The 20843-nt window shown below is 38.1% G+C and overlaps 1 protein-coding gene across 1 annotated transcript in view; it reads right to left on the bottom strand.

The window, feature by feature from the left end:
• The window catches only part of PTPRN2 (protein tyrosine phosphatase receptor type N2), a 636567-nt gene that overhangs the window by 32974 nt on the left and 582750 nt on the right, over positions 1-20843 (bottom strand). Inside the window, exons 17-19 of the mRNA XM_063183049.1 lie at positions 13589-13666; positions 1436-1555; positions 125-291 (exon numbers count right to left, since the gene is read on the bottom strand). Of these exons, the coding sequence (XP_063039119.1) occupies positions 125-291; positions 1436-1555; positions 13589-13666 (365 nt within the window). The remainder of the gene's footprint in view (positions 1-124; positions 292-1435; positions 1556-13588; positions 13667-20843) is intronic.

The following is a 20843-nucleotide window of genomic DNA, read 5'->3' on the forward strand; positions in this document are numbered from 1 at the left end:
TAGCATTGTGGCATCACAGGCTGAGGAGCCCCCTTTCAACCCAAAATTCTTTAAAGGAAGAAAAAAAGCCCTAGTTCCTCAGATCCGTGTCATCTTAGAAGAAGTGCCATACTTTGTGCTTTACCTGCGGAAGTCCAGAAGGGATCTGGTGGAAGCAGGAGCCCTCTGGTCGTTCCAGCTGAGGAAGTGGAACTGGGTCACTGTGCGGGTCTCGTTGGTCTGCAGGTTCTTCAGGTAGAAGCTCCTCACGAGGAAATCCTCGCACCAGATGTGCTCAGAGACAAGATTTACCTACACACCCACAGGAGGGAACAAACGGAGATCAGCAATTCTGGTTGCGAGTCACGTCTCCGGGATTGCACGTGTAAGATTTCTGGGATGAAGGAATTGCATGAAAATTTTATTTTTATTAGCAAATTGGCCAGTATGGAGGGAAAAAAAAAATTCATTTAGCAATCAATGTAGCTGTCAGAAAGGGGTTAGCTGCCATTGCTCTTCCATTGAAAACATAAGAAAAATCTTGACAATTTTCACGCAAAAGAAAAATTCACTGAATTAAATTTTTATAACATTATGTGAATACAAAAGATATTTTGTATTGAAAATGTGTTAGACTGGCAGTTCCTTTCTTTTCAAAAATGTCCACAAATGCATTGCCCAGCCCACTCTCAGAGGTCTTAAAAATCTGAGTTGAATTCACATGAGAAGTAAAAATTCAGTTTCTTTTGCTATGAAGAAAAATAAGCATTTAAAAATGCAGTTTATTTGCAGAGCTCATCTTTTCAGAAAATGACTTTATTCCCATTTTAGTTTAAATAACAGCATTTCTTCACAGTTTCTCCACATTTCTTTGTGTTTGGCATTGTGGTATTAATTTCTTCCTCTACACAGCTGGACCACTGGAAAAATCTGACAGTCGTTGTCAATGTTGCATTGCAACATAACTTGTGATATGATATTTTGGGCTAGAAATGCAAAGCAGAAAATAAAAATATATATTTGTTGTTGTGACTGAGGCATGAGATAAATATAGATAAGATTAATTACTACAGCAATATAGAGGTTTTTTCTACAAAGATTTACATATGGCTATCCTAAGGCAAAATCCACTAGTTCCAAAAATACTATTTTTCTATAAAACATAAATACACGCTTTCGTATATCAAACACTTGCAAAACCATTCAAAATGCAAACATTATTGTCCTTTTTAATACTGCAATATTTTACTCATTATTTTCTATGCTTGGTGGAAACCACCTTGCTGTTAAAGCTGCACTCCAATTTTTTTTGCAAACACAGAACTACCCGAAGGCACACCAGGAGAATTTGAGTCCGCAGCTCGACCTCTGGGTTAAAACATCTCCAGCATCCTTCTGCCCTGGATGGAATCAGCACTTACTGTCACGTTTGCAAGCAGAATTTTTGTGCAGGTACCTCGTAGATGTGGTAGAGGTTTGACCCTTCGTCCGGCCAATAGTGGTAGCACTGCTTGACTCCGTTTTCCACGAGGGGTGTCAGCATGACAATAACGACACAGCCGTTCTCCCAGACCATCTGCAGACAAAGAAAGACACCGTGGCCACATTGTGACTGCCTAATTACTGCGTGACATGTATAATTACTGCACTCAGACACACAATCAAAATTTATTCCATTCACAGGAAATTTATTTCATTTTCATTAGACACTTTTACTCTGCAGCTGCTTTCAAATCCCTGAATAAACTGGCACCATATTTTGCAGGCGTCCATGAAATATTAAAGAATTTCCTGCGATTTCAATTCAGGTCATCCCCAAAATCTCTCCTTGCTCCCGGTACCATGTTCAACTGCTTTTGTGGCAAACTTTTAGATCCACTGAAGGAACACTGAGTGGTGCTTGCAGAACACCCATCCATTTAAGATTTGATATTTAACACTGAAGCAGCACAGACCTACTAAAGTCACATATACTGAAACCTGTTTGTGTTCTCAACCCCATGTCTTTTTTCACTTTGCCAAGTAGCTAAAGCCATTAAAGCACAGCGTTGCTGAAACAAACATGAAAGTTGCATCTGAACAACAGTAATGAAGAAAAGGCAGGGAAAATTCAAAGCAAATCTGTTTTTCCAGGAACATTTTGGATGGAGAAGTCGTCCCTCCAAATGCACATTTATAAAAGCTTCGTGCATTACTTTCTTTTTCCTTCTTTCTTTCCTTCCAGCTTTCCTTTGTCTTCTTTCTTCCCTTTTCCTTTTTTTAAAATTTTGTTTTTATTTTCCATTCTCTTTCCCTCTTTTCTATTTCATTTTTCCTTCACTTTTTTTTCCACTCTCCTTCTCCTTCCTCTTTTTCTAGTTCTGTTTTCTCCTTTTATTTTTTTTCCTGGAGGTAGAATGCAAGTCCAACCTGTGCTGCAGACAGTGCAGTCACAGAGCACAGGTACAGAAACAGAGGAAAACAGAGTATCTTCACTGTCAGCATGATCACTTCATAATTTAGACCAGCCACAGAGTAGGATACAAGAATGAAGCACATCCTCAACTAAAGGATTTGTGGATGTCTCTCATAAACAGCAGACAAGCAGAGATGCTCTGGTCTGGCATATCTCTGTTCCAAACACAGCCCATGACTGAACAAAAAGGCTCCTATGAATTAATACCAAGCAGTATAATCACTAAAAACTGTTATTATTATGCTGTACATTGATGTTATATTTGCATACAACTTTCATTGTCTTTTTGCTAGCATATAAAATTACTAAATGAAGAGTAAACTGCTCTTTTTGTGAAGGGTTATGTTTATTTCACAGAAATATTTATAAGCAACTGTATTGACATGTAAATTTTGTCAACAAAAAAGGCCTTTGTCTAAACTGTGCAAAGATGAGATGATACATTCAATTCAAGGATTATTTTTTAAATTACATATCAAATAAAAAAGGTTTCCCATTCATGGATAATGATGTTGTCTTCTCTTTTAAGAATAGCTTGCATATAGAGAAACAAATAACGTTTTTCTTCCCTTTTTTCATTTTGCAACATAATTAAAACTACTTTTAAAACCGGCTTAGAATTATTTAGAGAAATGAATCTAGGGTATACACAGAATAGGGTTATTTATCATTTTGAAAAGAAGTGGGGTAAAAAAATTATAGCGGAATTTAAGAATAATCTTTTTTTTTAACCCCTTCAAAAATGTTTTTTAAATAAAAATGTCTGTAATTTCCTCCTCCTCACTTTAAAATCTCACAATGCCACAAAACCATTTAAACATACTTTAAAATTATAGACACTTTACAGACAGATGTATATTTATCATTGGTATCTTTTTTGTACTGCGTTTGTTTCAGGCCACAGCTGGAAACCTTCTTGATATGTATGGAGGATGATACAGATTTCTTTCATTCTAAAATAGTTTTTTTCATTCTAAACCTTTTTCAGCCAGCAATCAGACTAAGATAAGAATTCAAAACATGCATCTTACTTTAAAACTAGCCCCACTAAATCAGTACTTTCATCACATAACGATTTAATGTGCCTCTAGAAGGTATAGAAGCTCATTGAAGCCATTACGAAAATGAGGAGAAACACAGTTTTTATGAGTGTAATAAAAATACAATGATCTAGACCATAAACTAATCATCGAGCACTCTGCTTGTGCCACCCAAGTGTAACATTATAAAAGCCCACTCATTTAGAGAGGAATCCTTACAGTTTGGCAACCCTGTTCATTGGTTCAAAGACAGAGCATTTCATTAGAGAGGGGCTGTCTGCATCTCTGAAGATTTCATTAAGCATAAATCCAAATGAAAGTTAATTTAAACAAACAATTTCAAAGTTACTCTGGGGTGTAATATTTCTTTTAGGTCATTGTGTGAAAAGTAGAAGTCAAATCTACTAAATCAAGAAGGCAATACAGTCTAGTGCCTTCCTTCCTGTTACAAGCAACTGTCCCTGCACGTTCTGTGCTTACCATTGAGATGGGATTTTCACTAAGGCTCACCACCTGTGACTGGAGGACTACAGCATTTTCATTGTTTCCTTGCTAATTTAAATATAAGGCAATCAGCCTGATATTTATTACCATATATGTCCAAGTAACTTGGAAGCAGGATGAGTCAAAGGCAGTTCACAGAGTTTTACATTGTCATCTGTTTACATCCCCATCTTTAAGAAATTATTGGGGTTTTCAGAAGCTGCATCTCCCAGCAGTTCAAACTTGGCTCTGCTCAGTGTCCAGGCACACCCATAAACTACAAAGTGGCCCCAAGAATGTGTCTTGGTAAAGAAAGAACAGGTAGACCAGACCTGGTCTGCACAATCCCAGCACAGCCTCCGAAGAAGTGCCAAAGGGACATTTGAGCTGGCCTTGGAGAATGGAGGAAGTAGTTCAACTGCAAATATGCACTAATTCACATATTTCTGAACTTTGTATGCTTGCACAATGTGATAGAAGAATAAAGAGAACTTCAGGTCCTCAGGGCCGAGGTTTTTCTTTTTATTGTAGAGCCCTGCAAAATTAAGTTTCTACAAAAACTAAATATATTTTTATATATACAACACATAATATACACATGTATATATTTGCAATATATAAATCTAATTTTATTTCCATCACTTAGCACAGGCAGGCTCATGTTTGTAATTTATGGTAATACTTTCAGCAGAAGAAGAAATGTTGAATGGGAGCAATAAAGCCTGAGTTCTGTACAGGAGCTCACTGCAAAGCCTTGCTGAAAAGGGAGGACACTGCATGATTTTGTGTGGCATCTCCACCTTCAGCCTGCAGGCCTAGAGAGTAACATGTTAATGATCTTTAATGAGGTTCTGCTGTATGCATCATTCTCAGAACACTTCTTGGACAAGAATAACACCACCCTGTTCCATTTGCTGCAAATTAAAGGCTGAATCCTGCAAGCCAAAATGAGCAGAGCATTGTGATCCTCAGAATTCCCTGTTGATGAAATCCACCAAGTGTAGAGACCTCATGCTGTGGTTATCCAGCATTGCCAGCCCCATATAAAGGGCTTCCACATTGGGATGAATTATATTTAGTAGAATTACTTGAAAAGGAGTACAGAATTGGTTTTTCACATAATGAGAAAAACAAAGTCACAAATAGCAGAACCAGTGTTACAACAATGCCATAAATCTGATAAAACATCAGTTTTTGATAGCTTATACTTTAAAATGTCCTTGTTTACTAGCTTGTAAATAAAATGGTTAATATGAGCGCCCTTTTTTTTTCAGACACTTCATCACTTTGAAGCTTCTTTTTATAATAAATGATTCTCCCCAAACTCCTTTTCCAGCCATTTCTGTCATTTTGGTGATGGGGAAATGACAAGATAGGAGCTCTGCCCAGACACACTTCTTTTAATGGGGACTAGTGAAGAAGTTTCTAAAATGCAATGATTTAAAAGTAGGAAATAGATGGGAAAATCAGTCAAATCCAGTCATTTCACTAAATATAACCTGCAAATCACACCAGCTGCTCTCTGGGAGTGACCTCCAGAAAACGACAGAATTTACCTTTTCAGTCTTTTTGGCTCCCCATACAATTGGTATAACTGGTAAATGCAAAGACTTGGAAAAGCAGATGAACCAGCTAAGATAACCCAAATAATTTCTGAGGACAACAAAAACTCAATATGAATAAACAGGACTCCTAAAAAAACAACAAAGCGAGATACTAACCCTTGCTGCATCAGATAATATTAATCCCATTAGATATTGTGAAAATAATTAACTCAACTGATGCCTTTCAAGCTTAAAAAAAAAAAGAGGATCTTTTAACTGAAGGAAAAATTTGAGTTGAATTTAGATTTTTGTTACCAACTACAGCTTTACAATGCATGCCAATCAGAAAGTCATACAAACATTTTTGTGAAATATTTTGTTTGCAAATGACATAACTTTAATATGAAATGGGTCAAATCTGGCAAGGTGAGAATGGCCATCTGCAAAATCATAACTGTGCCTGCCAGTTAAGCAAATCTGTAAGCTGGATGATTAACGGTCAACAATCTGTATTTCATTAAAAAAGTATCTAACAGAAACTGGAAAAATGTCTTCAGAGAGAACCATATATAAGTAGACAGTTGTACTGTGTCCCCTGCTGTTTTAGCAGCACTTGTTTGGAAGTCATAGGAAAAGGCAAAATCAAGATGTCTGTATGTGTTGCAATAATTTCTCTTTCTGCTTTCTCATAGAGACATAAAATGCTCTTATTCTTCTCAGTAGATTCCTAACGAGCCTTATTATTAAATAATTTAAATATGAGCTCTGTTTAGAGTTGCACTGCTGACAAAACCACATTAAGGAGCAAAAGTCCACCAAAATAATCAGAAATTAGGTTTTCCTTTAGTATTGAAAATGTGGAAACTAAACAATAAAGGGATACAAATTTTAAGGGACCATTTCTAAGTACCTTCTCCAACCAGAGCCATAATTAGAGGGAGTGTGGTAAAAGCAGACTCCTTCACTGAATGCTTATGGAATTTCTAATGCTATATTTATTTCTCATGGCTTGACAAGTTACTAGAGCTCTAGGGGCTACTGTTCTGTGCCTATGTCTCCCTTGCTGTTTTTCCTTTATTAAATTAAAATATGCATATTTTACACATTGAATTGCTTTCTGTTGGTTTTCATCTGCTCTTCTTTCTGAAGGTGAGAACTGATTAGACATGCAGGAAGTCCCATTCCAGGCAAAGAAAATAAAACTTGGGAATCACAACTGCTTGAAAGCACTGTGTCTGCACAGAACAAAATGCAGAAGAATAATTTAGTTTGTAAATTAATTTCAGCACTCAAAAACGTGCTGAACTGGGAGCACAGAAACCAGCATTTAGAGCAGACAAGGGTTTAGTACAATTGTTCCTACTCAGCCCATGGGCTTGGAACACTGATTTTGCTGGAAGACTCATTCAGCTATGGGGACATGGTCTCCTGCTACTGAGATTTGCCCTTGGAGACTACTGATTACTAATCCTTTTTACAGAGGACACAGTCAACTGCCAGTATTCTGTATTTCTTTTGCTGAATTTCAAAACTGGAAGAGAGAAGCAAATGTTGGTGATTAGACATGCAGACATTTATCATGTCCTCTAGACTGTGATTCAGGAATCAATTCTTAATATGCCATTGTGATCTGGGAGGAAACCAACAGTCAGTTCTTCTGACTGATGCTGATAACTTACTCCTGAACAGGGGTAGAGAAAAGTAAAAATAGTTTTAGATTAAGAAATGCAGGACTGGGGCAACAAAAAGCAAATGGCAGTTGAACTGCCTGGCTCATATTAGGGCTATGGACTTTACTCTTGGGACCTCTTCTGCACTTTACATTTAACAGTCTGGCAATAAAAGTAAAAAATAATCAAGGGAACAGACATGAGGTTTCCCCAGTCACTACAGCCACCACAGTGCAAACCTCCACTCCAGTGAGGTCTCTCTCCGTTTGTCAGCAAGAGACAGGCAGCATTAACAAGAAGGCTGAAGAGGATTTCCAGTTTTGAGACTATTTCATGTACTGACAAGTAGTGGAGGCAAGATGAGGTAAAGAAAAGCATGGGTTTGACTCAGAATGTGGAGGATGATGAAGCTTTTCCTTGCTTCCTAGAGGAGCGCCCCAGCCACAAAGGGGCAGCACTTGAAGTCTGCCTTCCACCTCCTGTCTGACTTGGTGCTGCTCATGAGTGGTGTCAGCTCTGTCACCATTGCCAGACTGAGGCATTGGGGGATCTATGTAGCCTGAGCTACAGATGTGTTTAGGCAAAACCCATGGGGTTTTCTGGTCTAAACTACGAGTGTGTCCACTACAAATGTGGACTGTATTTAATTTACTCTCATGACTTAGGTCACCAGGTGACTTTAATGCACTGTACCTTACCCAGCATTTGCAAAATGAGGAAAATCCTATTTCTCTACCCCTTCTGCACAACTTCTCTAATGTTCAGATAATGTTCAGATTAATTATGTTCTTCATGGAGGGAGGACATCACAGGAGCACAACAAATGCTTACAGAAGTATATATATCACATATTATTTCATTTTCCAAGGCAAATAAAGCATGGTAGGAAGTGCTTGTTCCCTCCCCCTATTTCACTTAATGTGGTAAAATAAAAAAAACATGAAAAAGTACTTCCCTCCAAAAAGGAGGGGAAAGAAGGGCAAACGTGGGTAGGTTTATGAAAGAAAGACATGATATTTTTCAGAGGGGTATTTTCAGAGGGAAAATTTATGGCCTCCTACAGAAATGCCCATTTGGAGATGATGAACCTTAGCAGACATGCAATTTATAAAACCAGAATAATTAAGAACAATTTTTCAGTGAAAGGACAGTTGGTTCTAAGTATCCTGACTCTTAGAAATAGTTTCTTGCATATTATCATCCCTTGCTTCTTAGAATACTTTGCAAGTTAAGACATGTACTTCATGTCAAATATTTTGTGGAATTATAACCCAGCACATACTGAAAATAATAAAATTTTATGCCTCCAGAATTATTCACAACATGGAACTCCTGCTGCGAAAACTTGTTATAGATCAGAAATGTTCCACATCCTCTTTCTTTTGAATTATGTTCAAAGAGATGTTGAATTTTAATAGCGCTATGTGAAAGAGCTGAGTGAAATCTCACTGAAGCTGCTGGACAAAATCATCACCTTTCATTCAAGATAAATGTAAGAAACAAGCAAACTCTTTTATGAAGCCTGATAACTGAAATTACAGAAGTTATCATCAAAAACAAGAGAAACATGAAGTATATGGACCCGCGAGTTTCTCTAGAAACTGATATGCTTAATGCAGAGAGAGAGCATTAATCAAGGCAAGATGATTAATCCTGATAAGCAGCATAAATGTGTAAAAGGAATAAAGAAACCACCAGCACAGCTCAACAAACTAGCATTGTGATCCTGGTAGAAGAAAAGCTGAAAGAGAGGTTGGGGGTAAAACACTGGGTGAATGAGGTTTGGAAAATAGAAGTTATTGACTGTTATTTGATTCTGCCTTTGTTCAAGGAAATAAAACTCAGTTCTTTCTTTGTAAATAAAATGGAACTCTATCAAAGCAAAATCCTGTCCTGAGGATGAATTTTCTTTCCAGCTGAGAAGAAAACAACCCACAGACCTGACAAATTGTTTAACCACTCAGGTAAAAATGGATTAATACCATGTGAGAACAGTCTTCCAGTTTTTGAGAAAGGGAATTGTGAGGTGGAATTCCCACTGAACAAGAATAGAATCAATGAAGGATGTATTTCTCAGAAATAGTAATTGGTAAAAGATGAAAACAAGACCAGATAAAATTAAAAGAAGACTTAAATCAGCTGGAGGCTTTTCAAAATTAATTAAAGTAGTGGCTGGAAAATTTCCAGAGTGGTCCAAGAGATGACAAGCGGGTAGAGATGAAATCTCTGCTTGAGCCGCAAACACAGAGCATCCAGACAGATTAAGAAGCCCCGTGGCAAAACAGATCAATGAGATGACTGACAACACAACTCCTGCAGGCTAGAAAGTTTTCAAAGAAATAGGTAAGCCAGGAAAGTTGGAACTAACTTGGCACTTGCTGACTTAGAGAAGCTATGCCAAGAATCTAAGGAGCTGGAGAAGTAAACCAGAGGGACACAGATAACTGTGGAGGTTTTTTGCCATTAGAAGAGTCAGTATAAGACTATTTCCTTTTTATCATTATTTTTCTTACAACACATACAAATTCAAACACCATTTGAAAAAAACCAATACCCAGGCATTTGGACCATCTCCAGCTCAAACACTGTGCCTTTGAAAGAAAAACTTCTCTCAAGCTTCTCTCTCAGGTCAGCTTGGAAACCCAAATGAATAGAAAGCTTTACAGGAAACCCAAATGAATAGAAAGCTTTACAGAAAATTTTGAGACTGATGGCCAACTCTAGTGTCTCAAGTTAAATGGTACTGAAGAATGATACCTGCTCTTCTCCACCCTACCAAAAAGACTTATCTTCCAAGAAGTGGTCACGAGTGAGATCAGTGGAGCTGGTGCCTCTCAATCCCATAGTGGTAGTAGGCTTGGATCACACAGAATTCACAGAATCACCAGGTTGGAAGAGACCTTAAAGATCATCAAGTCCAACCCAGCCCTAACACCTCAACTAAACCACAGCATTGAATGCCACATCCAGGCTTTTTCTAAACACACCCAGGGATGGTGACTCCACCACATCTCTGGGCAAACCATTCCAGTAATTTATCATCTTTTCTGTAAAAAACTTTTTCCTAATATCCAACCTATATTTCTCTTGGTGCAGCTTAAGACCTTGCCTGTACTAAGAATGCTGAACTACATGAGCCTGGACCAAGCACCATCAATGTTGTATGAAAAAGCTCTGCCTAGTTTGAGAAAGCAAAGGCACTGAGCTAACCATGATCTTTGCTTGGATCTGGGCAACTTGAATACAGTAAATGGAAATTTGTTTGCTAAGTGTCTAACAGCACTTGCACTAAAATACTGGGCACTGGATCAACATAACAGGTTTTAGAGGGGCCTGTCAGTAAAACTAGAAAAAAAGATTGCCCAAAACTAAATTATCTGTTTGGTAAAACGTACAAAGTATTGTGACATTCCACAAATCCATTCATAGCAGGCCAGACTGCTTCCTACTGTAGAGGTAGTCACTGACTGGTGGGAGAATATAATGAAAGCTTAAGAGAAAGCTGGTTTAGAAACTATATCTGGAATAAGAGCATGAAATGCAGACAATCAGCAGAGATCAGAAGCAGTTTGGATTTCATTGTGGGTATCAGCTGTCTTGTGAATGCCAAGGAAGTTGCCTTACATTTGCAAGTAAAACAAATGCTCTGTAGAGAAGAGTTTTCTAGAAGTCAGCTTGAAAAGCCTTCAGGAATGGAAACAATTACAACAGGTTCTTGCTGGGGCAACCTTTCAGCCAAGACACAATGCAGTGGCTGATGCCCACTGTGCACTCTGACTGTTGGGAATCTCAGCAGCCAAATCTCTGCAAAAATAGGAAGCAATACATCCAGTAAATATTGCCATGAAGGTGATGTCAAGCTCCAAGAGTTTCTGATGGACTTGCTAAAGCATGACATTGTGCATTTAGACAAGGAACAGCAGAACAGTCCCAGATCTCTCTGGAGTCAGTCGCTCTTCTCACTATCAGTCAGAAAACTGCTTCACTGAGCACAAAAAGGGAAAAACAGCAATGCAACTCTGCAACAGCTGGCATTAAGTGGAGGAGGGAGAGGGAGGAGAACCACTGAGAAGATGTATCAGGGATGAATAATTGAATCATTAAACAATCCCTGGTGGCAGCATCATGGAAGCACCTTAAACTACAGAAAACTGTACTCAAGTAAATATCAACTGATTGTGCCCTGACAGCAGTTAAGATTATTTTCCATAGCAAGTTTAGATTTCCTATGCTTTACATTAAAATAGGCACAAATAGGTGAAAATAGAAATTAACTTTTCTCCCGCAACTGGGCATAAACTGCAAAACCTTCAAGCCATGGCTTTTGACTTGTACACAGGATCTTCATTTCTGTGGTCGTGGATGCAGTGTTCGGCAAGGAGCTCCTCTCTCTTGGCCTGTTTATTATATCTGGTTGATACCCTGGGCTGTGTAAAAGGTTTGGGACAAGAACTGGCACAGTGAATTGTGATCAGCAGGAAGTTTAAGAAAAGTGGGTCATGGACCAAACCAGGACACTGGCACAGGTAGATTGTTATGTTGAAGTGACAGACATCATCAAAACAAACGTCAAAAACCACCTTTTCTATGTAACCTAACAGAAGAAATAGTAAAAGAGCATCACACCAGAAATGCACACAACCACGCTCAAACCAAATCTGAACCATGGCTCCCAAACATCTTTTGAGAAGATGTTTACAGCAAATCTGGTGGGGAGCTGGAGTGAACTTCCACTGATGGAACACTGGAAGAGAAATAGCAAAAAGTGCAGAAGGAAAGTGAAGACTCTTCCACACAACATAAAATGAGGAAAGAAAGTAAAGAAAGAGATTTTTTAAGTATGAAGTAGAATGAAGAAGATTGCACCACAGAACAAAGAAACAAAGTTGTAGTCTCTGTGACCATGCAAACAGGGTGCCTAACTTCAAACTGATGTGGGAGAAGAACAAAAGATATCCTTCATTCTATGCTTGAATTAATTCTGATTTCTGCAAGGCTTACTCAAAGTGGGCTTCTTAAATGCCATATTTAAAAATGAGAACATATATTCTTCAACGTGTAAAGGGGAATTTTCCGGTCAAAGTACACACAATGTAAATGTACAAATATGAAAATAATAATTAAAAACCTATGCCATAAAAATCATAAAATGTAATTAAAGAAGAGCTAACATACTATTTGATTTTGCATATGTAACTAAAAAAATGCATTTTCAAGTATTATGCCTGCTAGAATGAACCCATGTGCCAAGCAAAAAAGATCAGTCTTCTCAATTCTAGCTAATTACCAAAAAATGAGGACAAAAATCACAAGCTCCTTGAAAATTTAAGCCAGACCAAAAGCTCACCTGACTTCAAGAAGAAAGCATTTGCTCTGCCCTTCTAGAAAACAGTCCCAAAATATCTTGGACTGAGCACTTCAATATCCACGCACCCAAAATTCAACAACTTTTTTGACAATGTCCTGATTACTCATCAGAAAAATTGTGACATGAAAAGAGTCTTCAATAGGGATCAGTTAATAATTTCTAAGGATAGGTCAAGTGATGCAGATGAAGAGCTGATTTCAACAGATGCAAGCTCCTAAAATACAATGACACTTCTGAAATTGTCACACAGACAGTCCCTTATCTTCAGAACAAAAACTTCTAAATTCATAATGCAAAACAAAAAATAAAAGCATATGTTCCTGTTGATAATAAGCCCCAGCTGGCCTCCTCCCCAGGCAGCTTCTGTAAACTTTCAGACACAGTTCTGTACTTCCAAAGGAATATCTAACACTCGTATCCATCACACCATCACACACATCTACCCTGACAGTGTGTGTTGGTCCAAACCTGAGAGCTGCACCAGCACTGAAACACCTGCATGTAAAGTAAAATCCTAATTGTGCCTCAAGAACTGCTCCATTTAGCCCCAGTCCTGCAAAGAATTCTGCCCCTGCTTAAATTTATGCAGCTGGGTCCTAACTGCCTGTGGCATGGGAAATGCATAAGGATTGAGGCATATTGGAGAACTGGGACATGTGTGGAATAGATTTCAATGGAAAATTCATGGCACTTGGTGTTAGGTCCTTTCTGATCTCAAAAATGACAATGATTTCTGGCTACACTCTTCAGGCCTTCTGAAAATCACTGAATCCCTGGCAGTAATTTAGTTACAGAGACCAGGCACTAAAATATGAATACTTTGCCCAGAGGTTCTCAGTATAATTCTCAGATAAACCATTCCTTAGCAGGGCTTGTATTACATATAAATGTCTTGAATATCCATGTACTAGACTTTAAAAAGGCATTTGAATTGAGGTTATTCCACCTGCAGTGACTCAAGCACAACATACTTTTACACAAATTACATTTCAAGAAGCACAGGAAAACTTGTGACATAAATTCAGTTTTCAAAAAGATCTTTAACTTACCTGCCAGAAGTCAGCAACAGTAGCAGGGAGAGGGCCCTGGGTGGCAATATATGCAGGGTTTCGGGGGTCATGGTCCATCTGGAATAAGGAAGAAGAACACAGACTGGATTTATTTAAAGGAAATCCCGTGTAGTTTTAGAGACAGAAAGTATGTGAGGGCAGAATAAGGGACTTCCTGAAGGACTGTCATGTCCCTCCACCCTTTATTGGCAAGCAAAGTGTTTTATTTCTATTTGTAAGCTCAGAGAATTTTCCCCCAAAAGACTGATGACACCAGAGGTGATGAGCAATGTCCCATGTCCTCAACATGCAGAGAAAGATCATTTATGGTGGCTGACAAAGGCATTTATTTGAGATCAGTACTTGTGGTTTCATAGCAACCTAGGGCCTTTTGAAACATTTTTCTACGCTGAATGTTAAGAATGCTCCACACATCTAAATATGTTCTCCATTTCCACCATGCCAGTCAAGGGCACATGTAACTAAAAACCAGCAAAAATGGGGAACAAATTCAGTTTCTGGCTTTTTTCTGGTTAGCTGATTTATCTAAATGCATGGATTTGGCCTCAATGGAGGAAGTTCTGCTTAAAGACCTTAATTATTACATTTAATTCAAGGAGCAGAAAATTCACTGAGCAGAAAAAATAAAGAATCTAAGAAACAAAGCCATCAGGAGTAAATAGGATTAGTGTGTTACAATGAATGTTTTCGAACTGATGGGTGGTTTTCTTGGTTCTAAATCTTAGGACCCATTCTGCTGAAAAAGAAGATCTGCTGATAGGATTAAAAAACAAACAAACTCATTCTAACCCTGAACTGGGCAGGACAAAACTTTGAACATAAAGAAAAGAGACCCATTTCAGCTCTGAGATGTGTGGGTGTGACTCGGTGACACTGAAGTCGGTGAGAGTTAACTTATACTCATGTAGCTGAAGGCAGAATTTGTCTCAATACACAGTTCTGTCCTATAAGTAAAGATCTGAATAAGAATGAATGTGAGTCACATTTGCATTAACAGGCATCTCCTGAATTTATTCATAGTCTATCAAAATCTTCAGTGATGGTACATGTCAGCGTAAAAAAGGCACCTCATAATTATGAGCAACATAAAAGAGGGAAGAACCATAAAAGAACAGATGTAAGTTATTCTAACAGAACAACAATATGATGAATGTTGCAAAAAGGAAGAGAACACTTTTATGTTTCTAATTTTCTGATGTATAATTAAGCTGGACTTAATATTAAAATTCTCCATGACAACACAACACAGGTAAAAGTCACTGAATCAATTTAGACTAAAAGCTTACTTCTGATTCACCACCCATAGTTACACAAAAAACTTGACCAGGATGTCTATAAGAGCATCATTTTATTCCAAGTTTCATTGGGATGCTTCTCTTATCAGCCAGTAAATCTTCCCAACAAGCAATTGCTCACAAGAAATTTCAACCTTACTTTCTTTGCCTTTTGAAAAAAGCAATTCTGATGGCAGGACATTTACTGTTGTGGGTATTTTGAGACCAAGGAAAACTAGCTTCCTTCAAAAATCAGTATTAACAAAAAAAGCCCTTAGGAAACATTTCAAAAGGAGCAACTTTTTTTTGGTTTCGTTTTGCTTTGTTTTGTAAGAATTGAGACACTGAACTGAACACAGCTGAAAACCACAGCAAATGTGATCAAGCAAAGTCAAGCTTAAAAGCAGAGGTTGTTTTTATTCTCCATTACAGTTGAAATGATTTCTTGTTGCTGTTTGTTTTTCTTTCTTTTTTTTTTTTTTTTTTGAATCCCAAAGATCTACAAGTTTTAAATTTGTGGTGAAATGATTTCCTATGCTGGAACTAAAAATCTTAACTTAGAAAAACTGACCTACACCAAGGAGGATGTGCTACTCTCAGTGGAAATTTTTGTGGGCTGCATCCACTCAAAAATGATGTCATTTCTCCACAGGCTAGAGCTTTGCTTGGAAATGTAACCAACAGTAAATGCACCAAACTTTAGAAAAAATATAATTCACTTTGAATTCTTCTAAATGATTTTTTTTTCAAATGTAGATATGCCAGAAAACAAAGGCAGAAGAAATCAAGGATGATGCAAATAGTGCTGTCACGGAGGAAATACATCTCAACATTCAGCTGATAAATCAGGAATAGGCCAATCTTGGCATTTCAGCATTAATCAACCTCTGTCACAAAGGTGCTGTTGGAACGTGGCAAACATTACAATAAGCACAGAGTGGTGAAGTATATCAGCAGTTTAACAATAATTCAAAAGACAATTACAATTATTACATTCCAAGCACATTGTGTTGCACAAAAAACAATTATGAGCAGAAACTCTTCTTGCTTGGAGCAAATAGAAAATGGCAGAAAATGCTATCACACTATTAAATGATCTTTAACTGAACGAAAATAAGAGCAAAGTTTAAACTAATTAAATGAAATTCCTGGTTTCATCAATTTTGTATTACATGCACTGTTTAAAAGACCATGTATTTCAAGAAAAGTGTGAAAAATCCCTAGTCTGGTCACATTCAATTTAATATGAGTAGGTGATGGCAAGGGACAGTTCTTGAATGTTTTTGCTTTGTTCTTTACTATTCTCTCAAGGTCAGCAAGACCACCAAGGGCATCTTAATCTATCAAAGTTAACAGAAGTTTGAATAAAGAAATAAAGTCAGTAATGGGTTTTAAACTAACTAATCAAGGATCCAGTAAAAGACTTTTTTTTTAATGTCAGTAGTCATTATCTTCTTTCAAGGATCCCTCAGATTTCTCACTCCATGAAAATAAAATAGAAAATGTATTCTCCAGAGAAGAATGGAGAACTCCAGACTCCATACAATCAAGTATTAAAACAAAAATTGATTGTTTGCTAACATTTTACATCAGAATAACCTTCAGAAATCACCCTAATAGTAATTGTTCAAAAAGAACATGATTTTTCCCTCTATTTCCCCATCAAAGCACCAAGTTCACAAGGCTTACATCAGAATGGGATCGAACAGCCATTGTTGGAAAGAAAAACCTACAATTATTGCAGCTGTTCTACTATGGTGGAATTCTCATTTTCTGCTGCAGTACAGCAAAGGCAAGTCTGGTGATAATGTTTCAATCTATTTTTCCATGATTTTATATTAGGGGTCAAGGATTTCTATAATGGGCCATGCAATTGATTGTACTGATTTGCATCACTACCAGTATCAAAAGCAAAAGAAAAGAAAAATGAGGAGCACTGAGATTTCTTCTTGAAAAAGAAAAACTAGAGAAAACTTTAGTGGCACAACTTTTGTTTTCCTACAGGGTTTTGTAGTATAAGCTGACTTATAGTACCCTAAAGTAGGAAAATATATGAAGAACATTATCACAACTGGCTGCATCTTGGTAACATCAGACAAGGATTCCACCTTTGCTTTACTGCAGAATAAAAGCTGTTTTTTCCCCTCAAGAATTCTATTATCCAGCTGTCTTATTCTAAGACTTTGCAAGAATTCCCTGAAGAATGCTGAGTTTTGTTGAGTTTGTGATAGAGATTGTGCTGCTGCACGATTTCACTGATAATGCTGATGAAATACAGAAAAGTCAATACATTGTGGAAGTAAATCCTTGAGAGTGGTACATGTAGATTCTTGTTAAGCAGTCTTGTAAAACTGCAATCTGAAGTAAAAGTGCCAATAGGCATCAATGGCTATTTTGAAATTTCAAGTAAATGATAATACTGATGAATTCCTTCCCTTTACCTTCCCTTTCAGCTTGTCAGATCTTCAATTTCCACAGAGAAGGATGCTGGGTGAGATGTGGTCTCAGTCATACCACATTTACCATATTTACCTTCACTTAAAACCTCTGAGTCCATCTGATATATTCCTAAATCATGAGATCAGAATGAAATCCAGTGTAGACCAAATGCAACAGAAAGGAAGTTGAAATCTGATTAACGCCTTAAAAATTTGTATGGATTCAAGCTTCTGTGTGGTTTCCAGACTTGATGTGTTTACAACACCAAGAAAATCTACTTCCATACATATATTTATTACACAAAATATAGACAGTCTTTAAAGAAGAAGTGTATTTGTTTTTGCAAAAGAAAGTATATCCAGCAAATGCAGATGAACTTTGTAATCATTCACCTCAGCATTAAAATTAAAAAGGTAGACTAGTCCTCATCTTCATGTTTGAATTAAAATTTAAAACAATTTTTAAATCCTTCCTTTTAAGCCCCTAATGGAATGAAAGAAGCAAATCTGGTTGCCTATGCCATTATGAATTTCAGAGTCTATTCTTGCTGATGAAATTTGTATGCTGTATTTGAACAAACTGTCATGCTAATGACATTCCTCAGTCTGGTGTCTTCAATAATAAGCAAACTGAGTTTTTAAATGTAGTTGATGGGATTTTTTCCCTCTCAGACACCCTATGAGGAAAAACAGAATTTCCCATTTACTTTCATGACCTCTGATTTAAAAGCAAAGATTGCACATTATTTACTACTGGATGATTTTCCTGAAATTTAATGAGGACTAAGTACAAATATGACAGAAGTAATTATCACAGTTTTATTCTGCACAGTCAGGGTCTCCTTGTGCTGTAATTGCAAGCCTTTCATTCAGCTGCCGATACCAGAGTTATTATCATAGTACTTTATGTTATTTCAGAGAGGAGGGAAACAGATTTCTACCTCACTTTTACCCTGCAAATTTATCCCAAGGACTCATTTTGCCTGGCCTCATGCTACAGCTAAATAAAAGACATATGGGAAGAATTTGGACTAAATCTTTCCTGATTCTCTTCACCCAGCTGCAGTGGGGCCACCAATATAACCCCAGTTTTCACATCCTACTGTGAAGTATTGAGGTATTGAGGGGGGGCAGCATTTTTTCAAAGGAAGAAACATGTGGGCAGGTGGCCAGCTCATTGTCTAGCACGGGGATTTTTTTTACGGTGTGCTGCTGCACTCATTTAGACTTCAGTGAAGGTTGAGTGAGCCCCAGCTGGAGACTGGACCACTGACCCAGAAGCTGGAGATACCCAGCAACACGTATGGCACTGGCAGCCTCCCTCTCTGAAGCTCAAAGAGAATTACTTTATTTTCCACTCTTCCTGCACCAGACAGCTCCCACACACAGGGAGGAAAAAGCCTCTTGCAGTCAGTTCATCTTGTACTGATCCTGTGCTATCAATGCCCAACTCACAACACTGCTCACTCCTCACCCAGGCTCTGCAAGGAGCAAATGCACCAGGAGCATCACTGTATTGACAGGATAATTAGTGAGGTTATTTAAGTTGAAAGAGTCTGAAGGAAAGAAATGGTAGGATTTTTGCAAGAGTGAGTGAAAGCAGTTGTGCCGATACTCCACATCCACTGTGTGCTCTCACGGACGCTCACTAAATGTGTGCCTGCTACCAGGAAAGATCCCGAGTAAACAGCAGCAGAAATAGCACAAATGTCCAACTTAGGCTTCACTGGCTCTATAAACACAGCAAATATTGCAGAATCAAGTGCCCAATTCAATATTGCAGTAGGCATTTGAAGTGGGGAGAACAGAAACTAAATATCTCTGCCACTTCTATAATAAACCTCATTGTACTGAAACTACACCAGATTAACAAATATGTTAACACTAATCTGAAGATATTTAATTTGGCTCAAAATTCAGCAGTTTGCAGGGAATCCTTCCAGACCATGGGCTTGCAAAGCAGGGATTTCTTCCTATCAGCCCCCCCCTTTATCACCCCCAGGAAACACATTTTGACCTATTGCTTTCAAAACAGCAAAATGACTACTGGCTTAGTGGAAAAAACTCACGTAACTAACTGGAGCATCTCTTTCCTTGGAATAGCAGGTCTACACAAATGTCAGCTGTGGCACTCTCTCCTCACACTAGGGTCTCTATCCTACCAGAAAGAAGAGGAACTTGAAATTTTTTCTTGGCAGTTTTTCTTGGCTATGCAAGTTACTGGGCACTAATCCCAATCTAATGAAACACTTGTGAGCCCACTTATTTCTGGGCATAGAAGTATTTCTGTAAGAGATACAAAGGCAGCCATAAGAATTTTTGGTTCATCAGTGTGACTTGTTGTATTGAACAGAACTCTTGAGTCTGGGAAAGCAACAAAAAAATAAATATGGTTCTAACCCTGCAGAAGGACCCTTATTAACAGCTGGATGGAAAGGCAAGATTACAACCCTTTGTAAAAACACAAGAGGTAAAGCTGTGGGAGCAGGGACCCTGTGCTTGCATGAGCCTTGGGAATCCTGAGAGAGCAAGCCTCTTCCCAGTTTCGTTAGTGGGATATCTTAGTCCTGTTTCTTCACTTACAACACTACTAAATCTAATACTTTACTCTTCAGTGTTATTAAAGAAACAGTTACACTATAATCCGAAACTACAACTGCGACAGACATATACACACATGCAAGAATCTACCCCCCTCTCCAGCTGAAATTGTGTACTAAAATAGTTAAACTGTGTCTACACAGACTTTTGGGCAGGTTGCAGAAGCCCAGTTTTTCAGTGAAAACCCAGCAGTTGTACTGGTGTCAACACTGAACCCGCCTTAGCACTGTCTACAGATGCTGTAATTCCACTTTGCTACCACGTTGTTGCCATGTGAGTTACAACCAAGCTCCTACAAGAATACAATATCTCACTTCCAGTTATCACCTCCCACTCCCGTCCTCCCCACAAAACCTCTCAGTTTCTACTATCAGATGAAGGGTTGACCAAACATAACTCACCAGCTGGGTCCTGAAGACACAGGCAGAGCACTGAGGCCCTGGAGCTGGACCTCTGTGTGCGATTTTACAAGCAGGATGGATATTCCTTGGAACATGACCTACTGTGATCCCCAGATCCTGCTACGCAACAGAGCTTGGTCTAGTCAGAGGCACACCTAAAAACAGCCTAAAAGCTCCAATCTGTGCCTATCTACCCTTGTCCTCTGAAATGGAACTGGCAATCCCTCAACATGCAGGTGCTTTGGTTTCCCCTCTAACCTAAGCCAAAGACAAAAATATCCCAAAGGTGTTTTTTGGCTTCTGTGTGTTTTTTTGACTCTTTGAATAAAGTGCTTTTATGTGTTGAAGGAAATGAAGCTTTGAACTCTGCTGAAACAAAGATCAGGGAACACTTTTTATGTAGCTGTTGGGTTTTTTTAAAAGAAAAAAGTATTGTCAACAACATGGGAAGGATGCAGCCTGTAATTTCATGCTGTTGCAAATTGTCAGCTGCCTTGCCCACACAAAGTCATTTAACTGG

Source organism: Melospiza melodia, chromosome 1, assembly GCF_035770615.1.
Source record: "Melospiza melodia melodia isolate bMelMel2 chromosome 1, bMelMel2.pri, whole genome shotgun sequence".
Taxonomy (NCBI): Eukaryota; Metazoa; Chordata; class Aves; order Passeriformes; family Passerellidae; genus Melospiza; species Melospiza melodia.